This window comes from Triticum urartu, chromosome 7 (assembly GCF_003073215.2).
Source record: "Triticum urartu cultivar G1812 chromosome 7, Tu2.1, whole genome shotgun sequence".
Classification (NCBI taxonomy): domain Eukaryota; kingdom Viridiplantae; phylum Streptophyta; class Magnoliopsida; order Poales; family Poaceae; genus Triticum; species Triticum urartu.
Window position 1 is genome coordinate 42,150,819 of NC_053028.1, and position 20,951 is coordinate 42,171,769.

General features: G+C 46.9%; 2 protein-coding genes and 1 long non-coding RNA gene across 3 annotated transcripts; 2 read left to right on the forward strand and 1 right to left on the reverse strand.

Moving 5' to 3' along the window:
- Positions 1-1,020: 1,020 nt before the first annotated feature.
- On the reverse strand, positions 1,021-2,390 carry LOC125525851. The gene is made up of 2 exons (XM_048690855.1): positions 1,411-2,390; positions 1,021-1,304 (listed from the first exon to the last, which is right to left on the reverse strand). Exons 1-2 carry the CDS (start codon positions 1,834-1,836, stop codon positions 1,167-1,169), a joined length of 564 nt encoding a protein of 187 aa, XP_048546812.1. The 5' UTR covers positions 1,837-2,390; the 3' UTR covers positions 1,021-1,166.
- A 2,750-nt stretch (positions 2,391-5,140) lies between these two features.
- Positions 5,141-7,107, forward strand: LOC125522250. The gene is made up of 3 exons (XR_007289706.1): positions 5,141-5,775; positions 6,026-6,081; positions 6,259-7,107. It is a non-coding gene; the product is annotated as an uncharacterized LOC125522250 (long non-coding RNA).
- Positions 7,108-16,924: 9,817 nt separating this feature from the next.
- Positions 16,925-17,901, forward strand: LOC125521167 (auxin-responsive protein SAUR50-like). Its single transcript, XM_048686212.1, has one exon. The coding sequence runs from the start codon at positions 17,016-17,018 to the stop codon at positions 17,376-17,378; it is 363 nt and encodes a 120-aa protein (XP_048542169.1). The 5' UTR covers positions 16,925-17,015; the 3' UTR covers positions 17,379-17,901.
- Positions 17,902-20,951: the final 3,050 nt, after the last annotated feature.

A 20,951-nucleotide genomic window follows, 5' to 3' on the forward strand; every position in this document is an offset into this window, starting at 1 on the left:
GCCAATGGCGTCGTCCTCTGGTTCATCGTACTCAGACAGAGGGCGCCGTCGTAGGGCACCATCCAGGTCGCCGGTGCCCTATCGAGAGGACACGATGGCGTACCAGTCGTCGAGGCCATGCTACTGCAAGCCGCCGAAAAAGGCAGCTCGTTGGATTTCCTGGAGCGACAAAAATCCTGGAAGAAGATACTATTGCTGCATGCTCAGGATTGTAAGATCCTCATCTTCCTCCTTTAAACTGAATTTCTTCATTCCTTTTTGAGATTTCCCTTTTTTTATTGTTTGGAACTGTTGTCTATTTTGATTCAGACCGATGGCATGGCTAGAACAGGGGAGGAGAAGTGGAGCAGAGGCTGTACTGGCACAACAAATTCATGAGAAGAATGAAGAAATTAAAGGAATATTGGCTAGGTCTAAAAGGATGGAGAGAAGTGCAATGTATAACAGTGTAACAGTGTAGTTGTTGGTCTATTTGCAATGTAACAGTGCAATGTATAACAGTATAACAGTATAACAGGATTTCTGCTAGGTAGAGGATCAATGTAATGGTTGGATGATGTAATGGCAGGATCTATGTTTTGTAGAGTACATTTGTGTCATCTGCCAGTGATATTAATTCCTTTTGTGCACTTTCAAATAAGTGTGATGATTATGAGTGCAAATTTTCCTCTTCTCTCCAGTTGCTTGGGCACTTTAAATTTTGTGTCCTTTTGATTGGATTGTTTAGACAGTTGGTCTGCAAAAAAATTACAGCTGCACTGTAATTTTTTTTTTTTTGGCAGAATTCAGATAGCTCACAGTAGCTATGTGCCAGCCTTTTCTTCTTTGGAATTTGAGCTGCTCTGTAATTTTTTTGGCAGAATTCAAATAGCTCACAGTAGCTATGTGCCAGCCTTTTCTTCTTTGGAATTTGACAGATTTAGAGTAGCAAACAATAGCAGGTCATGGCACAGATTTAAAGGGAAGTGGCAGAGTACCAAACATCACATTACCAAGATAAGTTCGTACACGATCAATGCATCCAGGTCAAGTTCAACACAAATAATAGTGCATACACCAGTAGTTCAACCAAAAGGACTAAACCATAAGTTCAACCAAACAGGACAGATGACCAGTTTAACAATACTGACATACTAACATGACCAGAAAGCACAAGTCTAGCAGGATCACTTCTTTGCTTTTTTCTTGGCTTGCAAATTATGTTTTTTAGGAATCTCCCTCTTCTCTCCACTTGCTTGGCCAGTTGCTTTTCCTTTGCAGTTATCCTGTTGTCTTGCTCTGATCTGAGCATCAGTGTGTGCTTGCTGTTGGAAAAAACAATGCCTTAATATATGAAAAATGCATAAGAAAGGAAATGCATAATCATTACAAGAAATGCATAATTAATGATAAATCTGCAGAATTATATACCTCAGTTTCCTTCATTTTCCTCCCTGTTTTCTTCAAAAAGGCATTCTTTTTCTTCCCTTTTTCTGGATTTTTGTGGCAACCTGTCTTATTGTGGCCTTTGCTGCCACACATACTGCAAGTTATCTTAATCCCATGTTTTGACATCTTATTTCCTTTTGGTGCTTCTCCTTCTTCCCTCCTCCTGTCATTCTTCCTAGGCCTACCAGGCATGCTAACATATCCTGGAGCTTGTGGTCTGGGATTCTGAGAAATAGGCCACCTTTCCTCACCTTCAACTGGTTGCAAACAATGCTCATATATTTTCTTGAACTGCTCAACTGAGTAACACTTTTCAATAAAATCTTCAATTCTTCTACCAGACTTATATATAGCACTTATAGCATGGCAGCAAGGTAGGCCTGCAAGCTGTAAGTACCCAAAAAGCATGTCCTCTTCTCTAAATTTACTGTATAGGTCCTTCCTCTTCCACTGACATGCTTAACCTCAAATCCCTCTTTCCCATTCCAGAGCACGTCACAAAATTGAGTCAATTTGATGCTCACCTTAAGCTTTTTAAAGATATTTGGGCAAATTGGATTGTTAGTCCACTTCTCAGATTTTTCTCTGTTTTCTTGTACCCTCTTTGTCATTTTCTGTCTAACCTTTTCCAACATAGATATGCAAGGATAGAATCTGGCCTCAATGATTGCATTGTTGAATGACTCACAGAGGTTATTGTCCACTGAGTCACATAGTGAACCAACAGGGAAAAAAGCTCTTGCCCAATGCTTAGGCTCTGTTTTCATTATGTCCATTGCCCCTTCAGGTGTGTCTTGAGCTAACTTTGCTTTTCTATACATGAAATCTTCTCTGTTTGCAGCCTTTGCTATAGCCCAAAACTTCTTCTGTAGAGCATGCTCTCTATGCTTTTTTCTCCAGTTAGCATATATGTGTAGCACACATCCTGTGTTGTGCCTTTGGCAGATAATCTTGCATGCTGCTAATTAAACCCTACATGATAATTGTATGCAAATTAAACCATACTACCACTCATAAATTGATAAAGAAATGTGCTATAAAATAAGTACACCAGGTCGTGCTCTGTCGAGGCGACCAAACATCATGACTAAAAAATGCTATAAAATAAGTAGACTAGGTCGTGCTCCGTCGAGGCGACCAGACATCATGACTAAAGTATGCTATAAAATAAGTAGACTAGGTTGTGCTCCGTCGAGGCGACCAAACAACAATAATTAACAACATGGTCATAAAGATCATAAATTACCTTTTGTTGATCAGAAATGAACACCCAGCCTTCACCTTGATTGTTTATGTCCAAGTCTTTGATAAGAAGTCCAATAAACCATTCCCAACTTTTTGTTGTTTCTTGCTCTTCTATTGCCCAAGCAATTGGGTACATTTGGTTGTTAGCATCCCTACCAACAGCACAAAGGAGCTCACCTTGACATGCTCCTTTAAAGAAGCAACCATCAAGGCCAATCACCCTTCTACATGCTTTAAAACCCTTTTTCATAGCATTGAAACACACATAGAATCTCTGGAATATATTTTGGTCCATATATTCAGGATCCAATCCAACAAGTATGGTACTGCCAGGATTGCTTCTCAGCAATTCTAGCTGGTAGTCAAAGACCTTAGTGTACTCCTCTTTCATCCCTTCTAATAGCTTCTGTGACACTATCTTCTTTGCAGCCTTGCACTTTGATGTTGATACATCAGCAAAGAAATCCTTCAAAACAGTGGCCTTAATGCTGTCAATCTTCCAAGTGGGGTTGGCCCTTAAGATATCCTCATATCTTCTAGCAATCACTTTAGCAGTTACAAGGTGATTGTCCCTGTTTGGAGCACACATATGTTCACTCTCATATGTCAAAACCTGAAATCTGGAACACCTGCTTGTCTTTGCTCCATAAATGAGCCATGGACATCCTGGCCAACCACACTTGGCCCTAATCCTTTCATCCTCTGACTTCATGAAAATAATACTTCTTTTTGTGAGCAGTCCATATTTTATTAGTGCTTTTTTCATCTGATTCTTGCTCCTGAACACCATCCCTAAACAGAAAGTAGGAATCTCTGTCTTTGGGTTATACCTGATGAATTGGCTCTTCCTCCTAACAATATGGCCATCATCATCTGTTTGATCATCATATGAGTAGTCCTCATCATCTGAGTCGAAGTAATCTTCTCCTATCACTTCTTCCACATTTGCCACTAGATCAATTGGAACAGCACCTGAAGGATTACTTTCAGCCCACCTCTTAGAGGCTCTGATTTTCTTCTTAAAGGCATTTGCTTGTTCCCTTAGTTCCACATATTCTTCATCCAATCCACTGTCATCACTACCTGCCACATAGTCAGTATCATCAGCATCGCTATCTGAATCTTCAGAACCACTGTCATCATGTACTGCCTCTTCTTGTACTTGTTGGATTGTTGGCTGTTGAGTTCCTGCTATAGTGATTGCAGCAGCAGTACCACCTTGTGATGCAGGATCTAGTACCTGAGAGCTGCCGGATATGAGATCTGCGCACACATTCACTTGAGAGCATTGCCCTATATCATCCCTCTGTTTCTTTAGAAACTTATGTTTTGTAGGGCTACTAAGTATTTCAGTTATTACTCCTCTCTGATTTGGTACAAGCACATGATCATCTTCTGCAGTTATAATACAGTCAGGTGCAGTATCACTTTCTTCATCAGCATCAATACCTATCTCATCCTCAAAGTCACTAACACTGTCTTCACTGCCACTTTGATTATCCTGCTCCCCAAAATATTCCACATAAACCTCAGCTACTCCACCATCAGTAGTGTATTCTGACATCTTCATACAACCAACATCATCAAAGAGAAATAACAAGCCATTCACTAGTTCTTTACTAGGCAATAGAAAGTAAATTTTCATACTTCCTTTACAAGTTACGTGATCACCAAGAAAGCCTTTGACCTCAGGTAGGGACACTTTGTCCCTCTCTAACTCTGACATTGCCTCATCCCCACCAACATAATCCAAATTTGGCCCAATTCGAACAAATTGCCCACCAAAATTAAACCGCACAGTCAATTTCTCACTTGGATCCATGGTCACAACACAAACCCTAGCCTGCATTGCCACAAATTTTTTTCAACAATCAACGAGGAATACAACTAATCCAAACTAAATTGAAGATCAAATCCAACTTTTTCGCACAAACAGAAAGACCTACAAACCTAAAAATTTCAGAGCTCACAACCCTAACTAGAGCCTGTGATTGGCGGCAGATGCAACTACCAGAAGAATGCAAGACATGGATGAGGATTACCGATGTTTCCACCAGCCGTTGCGATCGTCTTGCTATCCTCGATATCAGTCCCGATCGCCATTGCCGCCGCACAGGAAGGGGAAGGAGAAGGGACAGGAAGGGGAACCGTCAAGGGAGGCAGCGGTTTGGTGATGAGGTTTAAGAGCTGCGATGGTAGGGCCCGTGGTCAGTCCAGCTGGTGAGTATTTCCCGTCCCAAATCTGCCACATACGCAAACCCGCTCAACACAAACGAGTACTCGCACAAATCAGCCGGGATAAGCCGGGATTATAAAGTACAGGGTGGCAATTTCAGGGATTGGGAGTTTAAGATTTGATTCAGACTTCGAATACGAATTCAGGGTTTTTTTTAGACTTTTTCCCTTTCACTAATTACAAACCGAAGCACCACCACAGCCCAACCTTATCTACTACTCCTATATCTAACAGAGAAAAAAAATCTCCAGGTCGTGTCTATCGCCTCCTCCCCTCCCAATCTTCCCCCAAATCTTTCCCCATGCCAGTGGTTAGAGCCGGAGGAGCTCCATCACGACCTTGCTGTTCTCCGAGCCCTCCTCGCGCCGGTGGACTAGCACGCAGGTGGTGAGAGTGGGGGAGCTCCCTCACGTCGTGGCTCTACTCTGGGAGTCTGGGTCATCCTCGCACCGGCGGCCTCGGACGAATCAGAGACGGCCATCTCGGCGCAGCCCGGGTTCCATCGGGATGGGTCACTGGCCTACCCCCGCCTCCTCGCTGCCTCCATCAACGCCGGCAAGAGCTGGAGTTGCCTGATGCAATCATTCCCGCCACGGCCCTGCAAGCCATCACCGCGCAACTGATTCCTGCTCGCACAGGCGGCCTCGGATGCACCTGATGCGGCCATCCCCAGGCAGCGGATTGAGTATGTGCGCTCGACCCTCCTCTGCTTCGGGCCCTCCCTGTGCCGGCCGCCCTTGCCTTCACGCAACTGTGCCTAAGGACATGATTCGAAGTTTTAGCTGCAGTTGGCTTACCCTGATGGATACCATTAGGAACTTCTCCACCGCCAGCAACATCATCCTTTGAAGTCGTCCGGATGACTGGTGAGTCCCACCTTACCTTTTAGTTTAGATTTGGGTTCCACGCCATGATTTACATGTCAGCATATGATGGGAAATGAGCATAACGTGCTAATTGGTCTCTTCCTTCGTTATATTGTTTTAGTTTTATTCATACAAGTGAATATCCAATCTCAGCAGACCCAATACAAGAATAAGTAGTTGCCCTTCAAAGACCAGGTACACCGCAGTTGGCCTCACTACTAAACTCGGCCTTTTGCTTTTTATTTTCCAGGTGTTGTTCAACCTTTGCAAATGATGAGAGGAAGACAAGGAGAATGATGCAATATTGTAAGTCGCATCCCTATTTTTCATTTATTGACCTATAGGCATGACTCCCTTTTTCTTGGTCTATTGCACGATATGTTCGCAGGTGATTCAGATTTACTCAATGTTTTTTCATCAGTATCTAATTATAGTTTAGGGTAGAATATGTATTAATCCTGTTTTTTCTTATGGAAATGGCAGGAGCATTGCCAATGCATCTACTTATTGGACGTGGACTGTCATATTCCCATCGGCATATCAAATATATTTCTTTATAGCAACGCCATGGATTTCCTATCATGTTTAGCTTCACTCCAAGGCAAGCTACACCCCCACCTCTCTCTCATGGAATTTTTATAGAACACTATCAATGAGACTGAACCTCATGTCTTTTGGATTTGTCATTGACTTTTCCATTTATTTGAGGCCCAATCAAAAAAGTTTATGTAATTTTCTGGCTGACTTTCTTTGCCTACCTGCCCGGGACACTTTTATATTGAGAACTATAGTTGGTGCATTTAAGATCTGAACATATGTTTGGTACAAGGTAATTATGCCAGTAGCGTTTTGGGGGATTAGTACACTTGAATTCTTAGAAGACACTCTTTTCGACCCATAGCAGCAAGATTTTGGTCTTCAACTCTTTTGCAGGAAGAGTGCTACTGATAATACAAAGGTATACATGAAATAATAGATTACTGAAGAGTTGATCAGCTCAACTCCGTTGAAATATCTTAAGAGGATGAGATAAATACCTTCGCAAAAAAGCATAATGTACGCAGTACCATCTGAAAGGAAAATTACTATCTCCAAGACTTCAACCACCTTATATGTAATGCCTCTGCCTATTGTTGACTCTCATTTGTGTGCCATATAGTACATTTATGTACTTGAGATAAGATGTAACATTTTAAAGTTATGCTGTTTATATCACCTTACGTTATGTGTGATATTAGGTTATTCCCATTTAATACAATTTTTCATTAATTGTCCATATTTCTATGGGAAACAACATCGTTTATAAATGACGCAAGAGCATATTTATCTTTATACTATTAATCATGTGTGCTTGGACACAAGTTGTATTGTTCTTCTTATTCATGTGGACTTCTAATCTATAGTTTTTCAACTAACGTTTCACGCATTTATCTCATGATTTTAGCATGTGTTCCCGCAGCAACGTGCGGGGTATCATCTAGTTTCATCTACTTGTCCGCCGGAATTCCCCGCGCTCGCTGCAGTCGGCGTGGAACCGCGGAGGGGCCTCCCTGGCTGCCACCTGGCAACGGAGGCCGTCGCAACACTACACTAGTCTTCGAGTTTGGCTAACCACCACACCTACTGCATGCTAGTGACTAACTGTACGCGGATTATAAAAGAACCAGCGTAGCCGCGCTATTTATTGTCCAGTGCCTCGCTTAGATTTTTAATTATTTTAAAACATTATTGAAACATGATTTTTGTTAATGTGAACACATTTTGAAAGTTCACGAACATGCATAAAAATGTTGGCCAATGCAAAAAAAAGTTCATGAACTAGAAAAAGGTTCATGAATTCACTAATTTAAGAAAATAGTTCACAAAAATGATCATGGGTTTGAAAACAAAATCACGGAATTGAAAAAGTTCATCAAATTTTAAAAAATGTTCATCAATTTTGTAAAAAAGTCATCAAAATATAAAAAAGTTCATCAATTTTGAAAAAACATCATCGAATTTGAAAAAAAAAAGTTCACAAATTTGAAAAACATTCATTGAGTCATTGAATTTGAAAAAAGTTTGTGAATTTTATAGAAATTATTCATGAATTTGAAAAGGTTCACGAATTTTAAAAGAAGCAAAAAAAAAGAAGAACGAGAAAATGAAACAAAAAATAAATACATGAATAGCGAAGGCGCAAACAGTAGGAAGAAGAGAAAAAAAGAAGTAAACGGGCACACCTATTGAGGTGGCTAGTTGGTTATTGTGGTTCGAATTGAAGGAAGAGCTCTGGAATTCGACTCCGGCCCCCGCTTGTTTCTTGAAGTTTAATAAAAAAGGAAAAATAAAGAAAATGTAAATGAGCCGGCCTAGAATATTAAGATTTGAGGAAGCTTTGCTGATGGTTGCAGGTTTCAAGGAGCTGGTCATTGCTAAGTGGCTGGAACAAGCCTGGCTTCAGAATACACTAGATGATTGGCTAGGTAGAGTAAGGTTCCTGAGGCAATTTCTAAGAGGTTGGGGTGCAAATACCAGTAGTGAAATTAAGAAAAGGAGACAATAACTATTGCATGATATCAAACTGTTACATGCTCAAGCTATGCATTGAGTACAACAAGACGCGGGGGGGGGGGGGGGGGGGGGGGGGATGTTGCAACGCAGAATAGGAAATGTTGGCGTGGTTGTGCGAGCAATCATTGCCTGGGCATGAGCATGAATGTATGGGCTGGCTTGGTCGATATTTCTTGGGCTGGGCTTACCAAATGTATACTTTTCAGTAAAAACATATTCACATCATATTAAAATAATTATTATCCATTAATATATGTTCATAGTGTATTTAAAATTACTCATAGTGTATTAAAAAATGTTTATCTTCCATTTAAATTTTGGTAATGATGTAGTTCAAAAATGATCATGGCGCATTAAAAAGTGTTTGCCATGTATTCAGAAATTTTTATCGTACATTTCAAAAATTGGTTATATTGTAGTTAAAAAATGTTCATGACATTTACCATTCAAAATATATGTTTGTAGCTTTTAAAAATCAAACTTTAAAAGTTGCTCTTGACAATTTCAAAAAAATGTTAAGCAAATGTAAAAAGATTGGACGTAAAACATTTGAAAAAAAATGTTCATGACATATAACACATGTTCACCAATATTAAAAAAATGTGCAAACATGTATTTATAAAAAGGTTTTACATGTGTTTAAAAATGGTTGACGTGTAACTACAAAAATCTTAATGTCTATTTAAAAATAATAAAATGGAAAAAATGCAAGAAATTAAAAAACAGGAAAATAAAACTAAAAACTAAAAACCAAAAGAAAGCCAGAGTCGATGAAAACACATAAAAAAGGATGATTCTTCAAAACTACGACGCTAGATCCACTCGATTCGCTAGTGAGTTACGGCCCGTGTCAAAACGCAAGAGGCGAGAGCAATGTTCGTCTTGCAAGAGGCGATATATAGCATTTGCGTCCAGGGCCTCTGTCACATACTTCCCTTGTTGGGCTGGTGTTGGGCTAGGCTAGGGTACCGTTACGACGCCCACTCGAATGCCGCAGAGGAAGTTGTCGCCGCACCAGCCGCCTCCGAGTGTGCCCTATCCAATTAATGTGTCCGAGGAGGACGTGTTTTTCATCGCTCAAGTAGTCATGATGATAACGATTGGTTTTAGTTTACTGTATCTATCTTATATGTGGAATGTCATGTTGAACATTTACTATATCGAAGATGCTGCATTTTGAGGAGAAACTGAGGGCCGGGGTAGGATGCCCGTCGTTCGCCCGGCTATCCACGGACACATTCGGACGTGTTCACGGACAAATGGGGCGTCCATTTTTGGTTTTACTAGAAGATGCCCTTAATTAGCAGTCGCAATATCACAGGCCGTAGCAGGGACCGGTTAGGCCTTATACAATAGGAGATGCTTAGGGGAGGTGTTTAGAGAAATAAACCAGGCTTTTCTTAAGCACTGGTGCTTATTTGTACAGGATACACGCTTAACTAAGTGTCTCTCCTGTAGAAATAGGCACCGGTGCTTCAGAAAAATCCGATTTATTTTTCTAAGCATCTCTCTAAGCACCTTCCATTGTACAAGGCCTTAATGGCGATGCTTGATGAATCTTCATACAGGCGCCAACCACCGGGCTATGATTCGGATAGGCGTGCCCTACGCTCCCGTGGGACTGTCGAACGAACCCTTGCATGCGTGCATGCTCCTGTGTTATCTCAGCTACCACACACAACTTGATCGTCCGGCCGGTCGATCTACTGGTGATGGTCCAGCTAGCTAGCTCTTATATTACAGGCTGTTGGCAAGGACCAGGGGAGGAGGAGGAGCCTTCGCAAGATCTCTCCCTGTCCCCCTCCCATTTCCTCAATCATAGGCCCTTCCCTTTCACGAATATATATAGATCCGACGCAGCTGGCCGAACTGGAGCTCCGCCCGTGCACGTACCAGCCACCGCGATAGCTCCCTCGGATTCATCTACTGATTTTCCGTTCTCGGGTGTAGCTAGGTCTCAGTCGACTGAGACTTAACCAACTCTAAGTCAGATGACATAACATGTAAGAAAGAAAAGAAAAAAACTAAAAAGAAAATTTTACACCGATCTTTGTGTAAGGTCTCATGGATATAGCATCGACTAAGACTTGGTTAAATCTTAGTCGAGTGAGATTCAGCGATCCCGTTCTCGAAATTGCGCCGGCCGGCCATGTCGACCTTGACACTTGGCTCTGAAACCACACTGCTGAGGCTGTGTAAATGCGAGCTGGTACTTGTAGAACCCATCATGCATGATTAGCGGGCGTTCATCATTGGCCGATCGCCATAATTAAGCATGGATTAGGGACCGTGATCCGCTCTCTCCTTCACCAATGCGCTTGATTAACCACTGGATAATAATGATAATAATGGGAGCGTACGATAATCAAGTGTGGAACATGACACTAGATGGCAGGACCTGGCGATCGAGGACGTACGTACACTTGTGTACTTGCGATGGGCTGCAATGGCAACGGCAACGGCAATGGGCATGCACACGGGTGGAGTCGTTGGGACAGACACACGCAACGCAATGATTTCCGTCGACGGATTCCCCCGGCGGCCCGTCAACGTCGCCGATCGAGACCACATCGCAACGAACCACCGGCCGGCTCGCCATGTGGAAGCTCAGACGTCGCCGTCCATCGCCTGCCCCGCGGCACCGCGCGATACGACCGGCCGGCCGCCGTCGCCCTCACCCGCCGCCCTCAAGGGCCGCGGCCACCATCGGTCGCGCGACAGACGGACGGACGGACGTGCTCACTCCGCATGCATGGATGCATGCAGGCAGGCTCGGTCGCTCAGACTCTGAAACTCTACCGGCCGCTTCTCTTTGATCGATTTGACCGGTCCATGACAGTATGACACGATGCACGATGCACGTTCAGTCGATTCCCCGGAGCTAGCCGCGGGTCGCCGTCGTCCCGGACCGCCTTTGGCGACGACGGCGACGGCGGCGCCCCGCTCGCTGTCCGCCGCAGACAATGCGCGGTACGTACCGGTGACAGCCTAACCTTCAAGCCCTTCGTGCCTGCTTTGTCTGGCCGAACTCTCTGTTCTTTCTTGCTTTCTACCTGCATGCATGCAGCTGGTAATCCATCTCAACATCCATCGTATCGAATCCAATCTAGACAGCATTTACGCTGAAAGCGAGTCGACGGAGCGGGCTCTCTCTCTCTCTCTCTCTCTCTCTCTCTCTCTCTCTATCTCTATCTCTCTCTCTCTGTGCAGTGCACGCATGCATTGCATGGCATGTTGCATGTATCGTCGTCGACGCCAGCGTCCCTAGGGAGACCGGAAGGACGTTCGCATAAGTTAGTTAGGTGTGTGCCTGCATGCATGCGCGCGTGTGTCTGTACAGTGTGTACGTGCACGACTCTTCGCTCTTCTTGTTTGTTACATGCACGACCCTTAGTACAGGCTACAGTTGATGGAGTACCGTTCTCTTGTTCGAGCCCTGCTATGCTGGTACGTGTAGGTCAGTAGGTCTGAATCCGCTTGTCTGGAACCTTTGCTTTGCTGGTCCTGATTTGGGCATGACCCGGACGACCGTGCATGCAAGGACGCACTGTGCTCAACGTTACGTGCATAGACCCATCTCTATAAACGCGCACACGCATATCCTATTCTATAAGCAGTTTCAAGAGACTGGGTCGGCATATTATTTTGAGATTTTTTTTCCGCATCGCCGACAATCTTGAAATAAATTTAGAAAAATGCGAGCAGCTGAGACACCACTGTCTTTCTAACCATCCAACCACAGATTGTTTCGCAAACGTTACATGATGATCGGCAGTCGCTCATTCGCGCGCGCCTTTGTTTACTCTCAAGCTTAGACGACCCAAGGTTAGTTACCCATGCGTGTGACGTGTGCACAAGGATATGATCCAGCTCCGGTTAGGTTGTCAATTAGTGCAGAAAGCTGGACTAATGGGCCTGCAGCCAGCTCTTGTCATCATAGAATAAAAATGCAGAGGATCAGGGCATAGTTCACGCATGCAGGCTTGAGTTGACATTACTACGTCCATACTTTGCCGGCTCCATTTGCGATAAGTGCCAACATTATGCTGCCACTAGGTTGAGCGCCCATGCAGCCCTGCTGAACAAATGCAGGACACGAGCGAACGCATGGGATGATGGGAGGCCGGCGCTCTGCTCCTCCTGATCGACCAGTGCTGACCACATACATCGTCCCGGGAAATATCCTCAAATGGACCTGAACCAGAACCAACTTGGCTGGGCGGCAGTGGGCTGGCAGTATTTATTAAATCGCGGCCTGTCGATCTTCACGCATTAGTTGGGCCCTACGTTTAACCCCCAGGTATCGTGTCAGTGGGGATGCAAAGCTCTGTAAGTGTGTATCGATCTGCTTGTAGTACAGTAATTTTGAAAGGCGAAAAGTTTCGGTGCAAACTCAACCTAGAGCTTTCTTTAATTAGCATGACAAAGTTAATTTGAATATAATATATTATCTCAAATGATAAGTGCCACACATTGGGTGTGTGACATTCTAGTCCCGACGTTTTTCGATGGCAATTCCAGTCACGAAAGGATGGCAAATTCCAGCAGCACACTGCAAGTTTGTGTAAAACAAATAAACTGGAGCACAAAATTTGTCATTTTTGAAAACTAAAGTTGACATCCTCGTGTAACTAAACTTGTCATCAAAAACTTTCGGAGTTGCCGTGTGCTCGTGTCACATGTCAGGTTTTTATCAAGGTCCACTTTAAGGGTCACTCCGATTCAAAATGATTTTCATTTTTTGGGGGGAGACTCTAGTCTTTGAAAAGTTATATGAGTGAGGTTGTTTGATCCTTTTCATGGACTTGTTTGCAGTATACTTTATAGGAATTTTTCAGTAACTCCAAACCTCGCGAAACTGTTTTATGTTTTGCATATGGTTCAATCAAACAATCTTGCGCGTGTTCTTGTTGCTACACAGGTAGTACTTCTTAGAATCACTTATAAAGAGGTCTGGGAGCGAATGGAAAGCTGTACATCCACGTGCTAACAGAGTACTCACTCGTCTTAATTTACCGATTAGTTAAAAGAAAAGATGTTTCCATAAACAAGGATCATCCAGTCCAGTGCGTTGCATAATGCGGGTCTTGTAATAAACAAAAAACACAAAGCGTGGAGCCAAATGTGCGTACTTGCAATTGAATCAGCGGCTCGGAGAAGTCGGAGTCGCTTGCTCGGAGATCAGGGAGGGCGATGATGCCTGTTGGTGAGAAGTGATGACGATGACACCGGTGTGTGATGTTGACGAGACCCTCTATGTGAGGTGTGTGTGGTGTATTAGTGAGTGCCGCTCAGCGGTTTGTGACGGTTTTTGCCCGGTTTTCCGTTTATTAACCGGGCAACTCTCTTCTACTTAATTAATGGATGAGGCAAATCTTTTGCCTCCGTTTCGAAAAAAAATTGAATCAGCGGCGATGAGCCTCCGCAGCTCCCAAGTGATAAACGGATAGTAAGGAATGTCGGATCGACCTCCAACTTAGCATTGCGTTGGTGCACGGTACCTCAGCAACCAGTTTAAAATATATAAAAAATTGAATGAGTTCAAAAAATTATTTCATCTTTGTAGAAATAGGGAGCGCCTATCAATCGCTTCGTTTCAAAATTCGTTAGATTTGCACCCAACTGCTCACAATCTGCTTTCCTCATCCAACCATCTTCATCGAGGCACGATCTGATCCAACCCTCCTCGGGCAACCGCTGGCCTACCTGTCCCATTCGCCTGCCTCCACCCCTCTCCCCTACCGGCCGGCACTGTTGCACACCGCCTCGCGGCACTACCCTCCTACCATGTGTTGATTGCCGTCGTCGCAGCCAACCCCCCAAAGCCCATCGATCTGCAGCAACTCTAGAGACCCCAACGCTTGTTTTTTTGTTAGATTCACAGCTCGGCAGTGGCGGATCTAGGGGTGGGGTGGTGGGGGCCATGGCCCCCACATACCATTTGCAGAACTTTTTTTACTAGTGCATTCATATGCATATTCAGTACTTTATTAACTCGAAAAGCTTCAGCGAGACATCCCGCAGCGATCGCTTAATGCGATAAATAGTCGTTGCAGAAAAGAACTGTCACCGGTAACCGTAGCAGGCGCCAAATAGGGAACGCCGCGACCCATCTTCTAGTCTTAGTGGGCGATTAGCTCAACACTCACAACAAGCGATACATAGCATTTGGGATATCTCGTCTACTGCAGAACAGATATAGCCTCTCGCCTTCAACGCCGCACAGCCATTCTAACAGGTTCATAAGATCTACTGTGTCGCTCGTTTTTCCATTCACATCTCTCAAAACTGCTGCAGATGTGCTCAGCCAGAAGATGATATTCATCTATTCTTTCTATGTGGCTTTGCTAGAGCTTGTAGGCAAACGCAACAAAAATATCACGGAGTCAAATCTTTAATGTGGAGGCTAAGCTTGTAGGCCAAGATTTTTTGCTCTTCTCCACACATAGCGCACCGGTGTGCCAGTTATCGTCAGTGCCTCATCTTTGAAAAAGATGGTCCACCTCCGTTTCAAAAAAAAGAAAAGATGGTCCACTCCACTCCAAAGGCTCCCAAGCTAGTTGAAACTGAAAGGGGTGGCCATCCTTCAAGCAGGGAGCCACCTATCATCGGAAGATGCAACCACTAGCCACTAACACATGGCGTGTGAATTTGTTTGTGCGGCACACTTATGATCAAGGTCAATGAATTAAAACATAGTGTCAAAAACGCTCTTATATTATAGGACAGAGGAATGGCTCTGTTTATGAATTTGTAAACTGTCAAAACGTTTATTATTTAGGAACAGATGATGTATCAGAAACACAGCGCAGGATCATCATCTGTCCTCTGTGACACGAGAATCCGGCACCGCTCCTGGTCCTGGTGTTAGTCATTCCCAGTACACGATAACGCAAAGTCGTTAATTTTATGGATGGATCAACTGGCGCTGGGCGGCGTCCGTACAGTGGGGGAGATACGTTTGCAGGGCAGGGAGATATGGCCATGATCGATCCTGTCTGCAGCAGCAGCCGCCACTGTAGCTAGCGACACTGGCTGGTCCGGCCCGGGCATTGAAAGCCGTGTTCTCTCCACCACTCCACGGCTCCCCGTCTACCTGTATCTTTGCCTGCCTGTTCTCTCCTCTTCTTTTGTGTTTTTGTACGTCTGTAAAGTAAAAGGATGCACTTTGAGTGGAGGTTTCACGCCACGCTTTCTACTGCAGAAGATGTCAACCCTGGCTGGCCGGCTCCTTTCCTTCCCCGCCGCTCAAGCTGCTCTCTCATTTCCTGCCTCCCCACTTGGAGATGATCAGGTCCTATTAAGTTCTGGCAGCTGGCCTTGACCTTGTATTTTGAACAGGTGTTCTAGCATTGACTTTGTGCACACATGGTGCCCTGTCATGCATACTCTGAATCACGCAGTTCATCATCCATGATCCATCCATCCATGCATGCATGCATGCACTGGGCGCTCCTTGAGGTTCTCTAACCTATAAGTCAGGCCCCACATGTCACCGGCTGCTAAGTTTTTTTTTCTTTGTGGGGTGAAGGAGAGTTTTACTCCATAAAATCATGGTTACAATCGTGAGCCAGCTGTTCCTCACAGCACGGCGGACTCGAACTCAACCATACCGCAGTACAACACACTCGGTACGGCTATGATGTGCCAAAAGATGTGCTACCCTGTATTGATCTCTACTAATTTTCAGAGAAACAAACCACCTATCAACCAGAAGTGCCTTAATCTCGGCATCTAAATGACCATAGACCGACCTAGATAAAGTGTCATCTGAAATAGTGGCTAGAACACTTGGCTGCTAAGTTGCCTGACTTACGTCGGAGGATTCGCGCCGCTCGTCGTGACACCAATATCGCTCGCCCCTTGTTGTTCTCTGAACAGAATTATACATCTGACTTGATGCATGTCAAGGCGCACTTGGCTTGAAGTGTGGCTCTGCTTTGATATATACTGCAACGATTCGAGCAGCATGTAGAATCTGAACTTACGTACGTGAAGCATCACCAGCCCGCTATAAACTCCTGCACGAACACACACACGTGAGAGGAGAGGAGAGGAGAGGTCCCCTGGATGAGATGAGCAGTGGTTATTGGTGCACTGCAGCACCAGATCCGGACCACCATTAGATTCACCACCACTAGTCTACTCGAGTCCACCACCACCGCTGGTTCACGTACGGTACGGTGAAACCACGGCGAGACAGGTGGTGCGGCCGGGCCCAGGCCCGCCCGGCAAGCCCACGGGCGCCGCGGCCCACCCCCGCCCGCCCGGTACGTACGTGACCCTTCTTGCTGCACCACCTCCGGCCCACCACCACGCGCGGGCGGCGCAGATTTTAACGGACGATGCGCTACGGACAGACGTGGGGTTAAAGGATTGGGAAATCATGATGACCGGCCCCACCACGCAAACCAGAGGGGGCGAGAGATTGGTTAGGAGAGGTAGTCCGTAGGCTGCAGCCTGTAACTTGTCCGTAGGTGTAGAATTTTCGCGCGCGGGCGAGGGCACGGCACCAACCACGGCTGCTATCCATCCATCCGCTCGCCTCCCTGCCACCTCGCCCCTATATATACTCCTCCCCCTCCCTCCCCACCGTCCCATCACCCTCCTCCTCCTCCACATCGCCAGCCAGCAGCCACCGAGTCCAACCAACGAACGGAGGAGCGAGCTCCACCCTCGGACGAGTAATGGCGATCAAGAAGGGAGGCGCGGCGGGGCTGAAGCAGATCCTGAAGCGGTGCTCGAGCCTGGGTCGGCGGCAGCAGCAGCAGGGCCACGGGCAGGAGCAGCGGCACTGGGAGGAGGAGGAGGAGGCGGCGCCGTCGGACGTGCCGCGGGGCCACTTCGCGGTGTACGTGGGCGAGTCGCGGCGGCGGTTCGTGGTGCCCATCGCGGTGCTGGACCGGCCCGAGTTCCGCTCCCTGCTCCGCCGCGCCGAGGAGGAGTTCGGCTTCGGCGGCGCCGGGGACCTGCTCGTGCTCCCCTGCGAGGAGCTCGCCTTCCGCTCCCTCTGCTCCGCCTCCTCCCTCCCCTGCGCCGCCGCCCGCTGAGGCCCCGACCTTCCATTTGTTCGGTCCGTCGGTCCGGCCTGGCGCCATTGCCAGGCGGGCCGACGGCCGGCGAGGTGCAGTGCAGTGTGTAAATACGGATCCATGCATCGATTCGACGCGGCGCATGCGCGTATTAGCGCGCGCCCTTGGAGCCACCATTGATTTGATTGCCGTGTGTGGGCTGGAAGAAGATGGAGGAAGACGAAGAGGAGATCTTTGGAGAGAGAGGGAGAGATTTTTAGAGCTAGTGACGGGTTTAATTACCGGCCGGTGTGTGAGTTAATTTGCGTGTACGTTGTTTGTGACGTGTTGGAGTCCTTTAGCCCTCAGCCTTCTCCAACAGTGGAGGAGAGCTTAATGAGGCGAGGCGAACCGTCATTACACCCCCTTTTTCACTCTGTACATGCAAGTTAAGATGTGTTTGGCCGGCTAAGCTAGCTAGCTCTAGCGAACGAGGTAATGTGTGCGTGCATGTTTCTTCTCCTCCCCTGGGTTCGGAAATAAACAATGGTGGTTATTCTCATACTCTTGTACTCTACTATCTTCTTCTCCTCCTCCTTATTTGCATGAGAAGCCCTGCTCGAATATATGGTACGTGCGTGCAGTACACATGATGCTTCGTGATATTTCTCTGTGTGAGCTTCTCAGTCCTTGTTAGACTGTATAGCTTCTGTAGTTGTATACGTATATGTACGTATGATGTAACTTGTACCCCTTCATTATATATATGAGATAGGCCACCTCTAGAGGGTTGAGCCGGTTCCTTCAATTCTATTGTTTGACATGGTATCAGTCTAGGTCAACACGCTTCCGCCCAAACCCTCCAACCCGCTGCCGCCGCGGTTTCTTATTGCTTGCGCCGTGCCGCCGCCGTCTCTGTGATCGCGTCGCCTTCGCCATGTCGGGCCCTGCCGCATCCGGCTCCTCCACGGCTAGCTTCTTGCCGGCCTCCCTCGCGGCTCTTCTCTCTCGACCTCTCGATGCCGCCGCGGCTTCCACCTCTCCGATCGGGACGAGGAGTCTCGGGTCCCTTTTCTCCTCGTCGCCGGGTCATGCGATCGTGCCGTATCCCGCTGGTGCCACAGCGGGCGCCCCTTCGTCCGCCTCCTTCAGCGATGTGCCGATCGCCCCGTCTAGTGGGGGGCAGTCCTTCGTGCTGACGACGTCCTCGTCGGCCCTGATGGCTGGCTTCGCTACCTCAGGCTCGGCCCCCTCATCGTTTGTTCCCGCGACTACAACACCCCCGGCCGCGACTGTGGCTGCAACCGCGGACTCTGTCTCTACGGCGTATACGCCTCCGGCAGTCTACTCTGCGGGCTCTTTGCCGCCGCCGCCGTTTCACTTCGGGAACCTCATCACCATCAAGCTGTCATCAGACAACTACATCTTCTGGCGTGCACAGGTCCTCCCGCTCCTCAGGAGTCATTATCTCCTGGGCTACGTTGACGGTTCTCTCCCCTGTCCCCCTGCGCTGGTGGATAGCGTGCACGGCCCGGTCTACAATCCGGCGCACCGTGTCTGGACAGGGCAGGACCAGGCGAACCTCTCCTCTATCCAGGGGTCACTCACTCCGGCTGTTGCTGGACTTGTTGTCTTCGCCAAGACGTCTCATGAGGCATGGACCATTCTCGAGCGCTCGTTTGCGGCGCAGTCGCAGGCTCGTGTCTCCACGCTTCGTCGCCAGCTTGGTGAGTGTCAAAAGCTGGACTCCACGGCCACTGAGTTCTACAACAAGGTCAAGGGCCTTGCCGACACGTTGGCCTCCATCAGGCAGCCCCTCACCGACTCCGAGTTCAACTCGTTCATTGTCAATGGTCTCGATGAGGAGTATGACGCCCTGGTCGAGATCATCAACGAGCGGGGTAACTCGAACCCCATGATGGCGCATGAGGTCTTTCCCCGTCTCCTTCTCACGGAGCAGCGGGTTGAGTCGCGCCGCTCCAGGGTCAGTGGGGGCTCTCTCTCGGCCAACGCCGCCACCAAGGGTGGCCGCTCGTCTTCATCATCCCGGACCCCTTCGGGGCTACCACCGCTGACTGCCTCGGCCCCCCTGCTACCGCGACATTACCAGGGGCTGGCGGTAAGCGTGTGTGTCAGCTCTGTGGCATTGAAGGGCACTGGCCCTCTAAGTGTCACAAACGCTTTCAGAAGAGTTTTCTGGGTCTCAGCAATGATGGCAAGGATACGCGCAACTTTGCACGTCAGGTGGCCATGGCAGATCGGCCGGTGTCCACGAAACAGCAAGGGCACACTCAGTCCTACTCTGTTGATCCCCACTGGTACATGGACTCTGGGGCCACGGAGCATCTGACGAGTGAGATGGGCAAGCTCCATACTCGCGAACCCTACCATGGCTCCGGCAAGATCCACACCGCCAATGGAGCAGGTATGCATATATCTCATATTGGTCAAGCATCTCTTCTCACTAGGCATGCAAATAGGAGTCTTCAACTTCGTAATGTGCTTAGAGTTCCCTCTGTGACACGTAATCTTCTTTCTGTTCCTAAACTCACACGTGATAATAATGTGCTTTGTGAATTTCATCCTTTTGATCTTTTTATTAAGGATCGGGGCACGAGGGACATTCTTCTTAGCGGGCGGTTGTGCCAGGGCCTCTATCGTCTGGAGCATCCTGGTGTCGCTCGTGTTTTCAGTGGAGTTCGGGTATCTCCGTCATAGTGGCATGCTCGCCTTGGTCACCCGGCCACACCTATCGTTCGTCATGTTTTGCGTCGTCATGAGCTTCCTAGCATGTCTAGTAATAAAGATGTAGTAGTGTGTGATGCTTGTCAACACGGGAAGAGTCATCAACTTCCTTTTTCGGAGTCTAGTCGTGAGGTGAAACATCCTTTAGAACTTGTGTTTTCAGATGTGTGGGGTCCTGCTCAGACTTCTGTCAGTGGTCACAATTATTATATCAGTTTCGTTGATGCTTATAGTTGTTTTACCTGGCTTTATCTTATTAAACGCAAATCTGATGTGTTTGGCATTGTTGTTCAGTTTCAAAAACATGTTGAACGCCTTCTCAAGCACAAAATTGTTCATGTTCAGTCGGACTGGGGGGCGAATATCGCAACCTCAACTCCTTCTTTCAGTCGCTTGGGATCGCTCACCGTTTAGCATGTCCACATACACATCAACAGAATGGTTCTGTGGAACGTAAGCATCGTCACATTGTTGAAACTGGTCTTACTCTTTTGGCCCATGCATCGGTTCCGTTTCGATTCTGGAGTGATGCCCTCACCACTGCATGTTTTCTCATAAATCGTACTCCCACTCGTGTCTTGAACATGAAGACTCCCATTGAGGTTCTCCTTAATGAACAACCTGATTATACATTTTTTAAGGTTTTTGGGTGTGCTTGCTGGCCACATCTTCGCCCGTATAACAAGCGCAAGCTTGAGTTTCGTTCCAAGAAGTGTGTCTTTCTTGGCTATAGCTCTCTTCATAAAGGATACAAATGTCTTCATGTTTCCACAAATCGTGTCTATATATCTCGGGATGTTGTGTTTGATGAGCATGTTTTCCCCTTTGCCAAGCTCCCTGTGTCCACTGCTGAACCACCATCTTTGC

Bases quoted from the DNA above. Each gene is read 5' to 3' on its own strand.
- LOC125521167 (XM_048686212.1), top strand. From the start codon at position 17,016: ATGGCGATCAAGAAGGGAGGCGCGGCGGGGCTGAAGCAGATCCTGAAG.
- LOC125525851 (XM_048690855.1), bottom strand. From the start codon at position 1,836: ATGCTTTTTGGGTACTTACAGCTTGCAGGCCTACCTTGCTGCCATGCT. The intron at 1,305-1,410 runs GTATATAATTCT...TTTTTCCAACAG, and splicing joins GGAAAATGAAGGAAACTGAG to CAAGCACACACTGATGCTCA.